The 1,651-nt window shown below is 57.8% G+C and overlaps 1 protein-coding gene across 1 annotated transcript in view; it reads left to right on the top strand.

Annotated features, from left to right (window-relative positions):
- CDK10 (cyclin-dependent kinase 10) overlaps positions 1-1,572 on the top strand; it is a gene marked incomplete at both ends in the record, with an annotated part of 1,960 nt that extends 388 nt beyond the window's left edge. Inside the window, 6 exons of the mRNA XM_010190688.1 lie at positions 1-84; positions 205-286; positions 452-519; positions 1,222-1,274; positions 1,354-1,423; positions 1,513-1,572. The exon at positions 1-84 is cut by the window's left edge and continues 160 nt beyond it. Coding sequence (XP_010188990.1) covers positions 1-84; positions 205-286; positions 452-519; positions 1,222-1,274; positions 1,354-1,423; positions 1,513-1,572 — 417 coding nt within the window. The remainder of the gene's footprint in view (positions 85-204; positions 287-451; positions 520-1,221; positions 1,275-1,353; positions 1,424-1,512) is intronic.
- Positions 1,573-1,651: the final 79 nt, after the last annotated feature.

The raw sequence follows: 1,651 nt of genomic DNA, 5'->3' as shown, positions 1-1,651 counted from the left end.
GCGGGAGATCACCCTGCTCCTGCAGCTCCGGCACCCCAACATCGTGGAGCTGAAGGAGGTGGTTGTAGGGAACCAGCTGGAGAGGTGAGAGTCCCCCTCTTTGCCTTTTGGTCCCTTCTCGGTCCCCTGAGCCCCCTGTTGTGGCACAGACCTGCGCTGGGACCCTGCAGGGGGTGGCTCCTGATCGTGTCTTGCCTGTGACAGCATTTTCCTGGTGATGGGTTACTGCGAGCAGGACCTCGCCAGCCTTCTGGAGAACATGCAGACGCCTTTCTCAGAGGCTCAGGTAAAAATTGGGCTGGGCTTTTGCTACATCACCTAAAACGGGACCCCCAGAGAGCCTGCGAGCTGCTTTTTTGGGGACAGACGTGCCACAGAGCACTGACAGATGTGACAAACCACAGGCAGGGTTTAACCTGTGGGGGTTTGCGTGGCTGTCCCCTGTCCCCAGGTGAAGTGCATCGTCATGCAAGTCCTGAAGGGCCTGCAGTACCTTCACGAGAACTACATCATCCACAGGTGGGGGCAGTGGGGGGCACACGAGGGGAATGGGGGGCTGGGACACACACAGTGGGATGGGGGTGCTGTGGTTTATATGGCTGCTGCATCACCCAGTGGGTCCTCCCCAACTGAGGAGCAGGGTCAGGGAATGGAAAGAAGATTTGTGAGAGAGAAATATATTTAATAAAGTAAGAACCAATATCAATAACAATATAAAATACACAAGAGTTGTACAGCCAGTGGTGTGGGGGAGTAGACCTTGGGTAGGATGGTAAAAACTTCCCCCTCCAGATGTCAGGGAAAAGGAGCAGCAGGAAGAGGCAGAGAGGAGCCATTGCCAGCAAACTGCCCAGTTTATAGTGATGAATGGGGCGTCGATGGTATGACTGGTGTTAACTGGTCAGCCTGGGGCCGCTTTGCGGTCGGCTCCCCAGCCTCTGCACGTGTTAATCTCGAGACCTTGATGACCTGGGGCACTTGAGCAACGTGCAAACCAGCATTGGCTGAAAGCCGTGAGAGTTTTATGCCTTTGCTCCCATGAAGGAGCATTGCAGTCCCTCATTGCAGTCCCTAAACAATTGCAGTCCCTCATTGCAGTCCCTAAACAATTGCAGTCCTTAATTGCAGCCCTTAAACAAGTGCAGCTCTGGGTGGGGAGGTTCAGGGCGAGTCAGGGGCTCCACTGGGCAATGGGATTCACTCCTCTCCATGGCTCTGCAGGGACCTGAAGGTGTCCAACCTGCTGATGACTGACAAGGGCTGCGTGAAGATCGGTGAGTCCCCCCCGCGAGGTCCCCTCCATGGTCAGGGCAAGGACTTTGCCTCTCCCCTGACCTTGAGTCTCCGTTGCAGCCGATTTCGGCCTGGCGCGCACCTACGGGATGCCACCGAAGCCGATGACCCCCAAAGTCGTCACGCTCTGGTGAGTGGGGGGTGCGAGGGGGCCGTGGTGGATGCAGGTGAGCCCAGCTCCACCATGGTCCCCTGTGAACGTTGCTGTCCCCTGCGCAGGTACCGGGCGCCCGAGCTGCTGCTGGGGATGACGACCCAGACCACCAGCATCGACATGTGGTAAGCGGAGGGCAGGAGGGGTCCAGGGGGGGCATGGAGGGGGCTTCTCCTGCCCCTCTGCTGACTCGGGCTCTGCAGG

Source organism: Mesitornis unicolor, unplaced genomic scaffold, assembly GCF_000695765.1.
Source record: "Mesitornis unicolor isolate BGI_N332 unplaced genomic scaffold, ASM69576v1 scaffold40178, whole genome shotgun sequence".
NCBI lineage: Eukaryota > Metazoa > Chordata > Aves > Mesitornithiformes > Mesitornithidae > Mesitornis > Mesitornis unicolor.
This window is presented reverse-complemented; position numbering and strand designations above follow the sequence as displayed.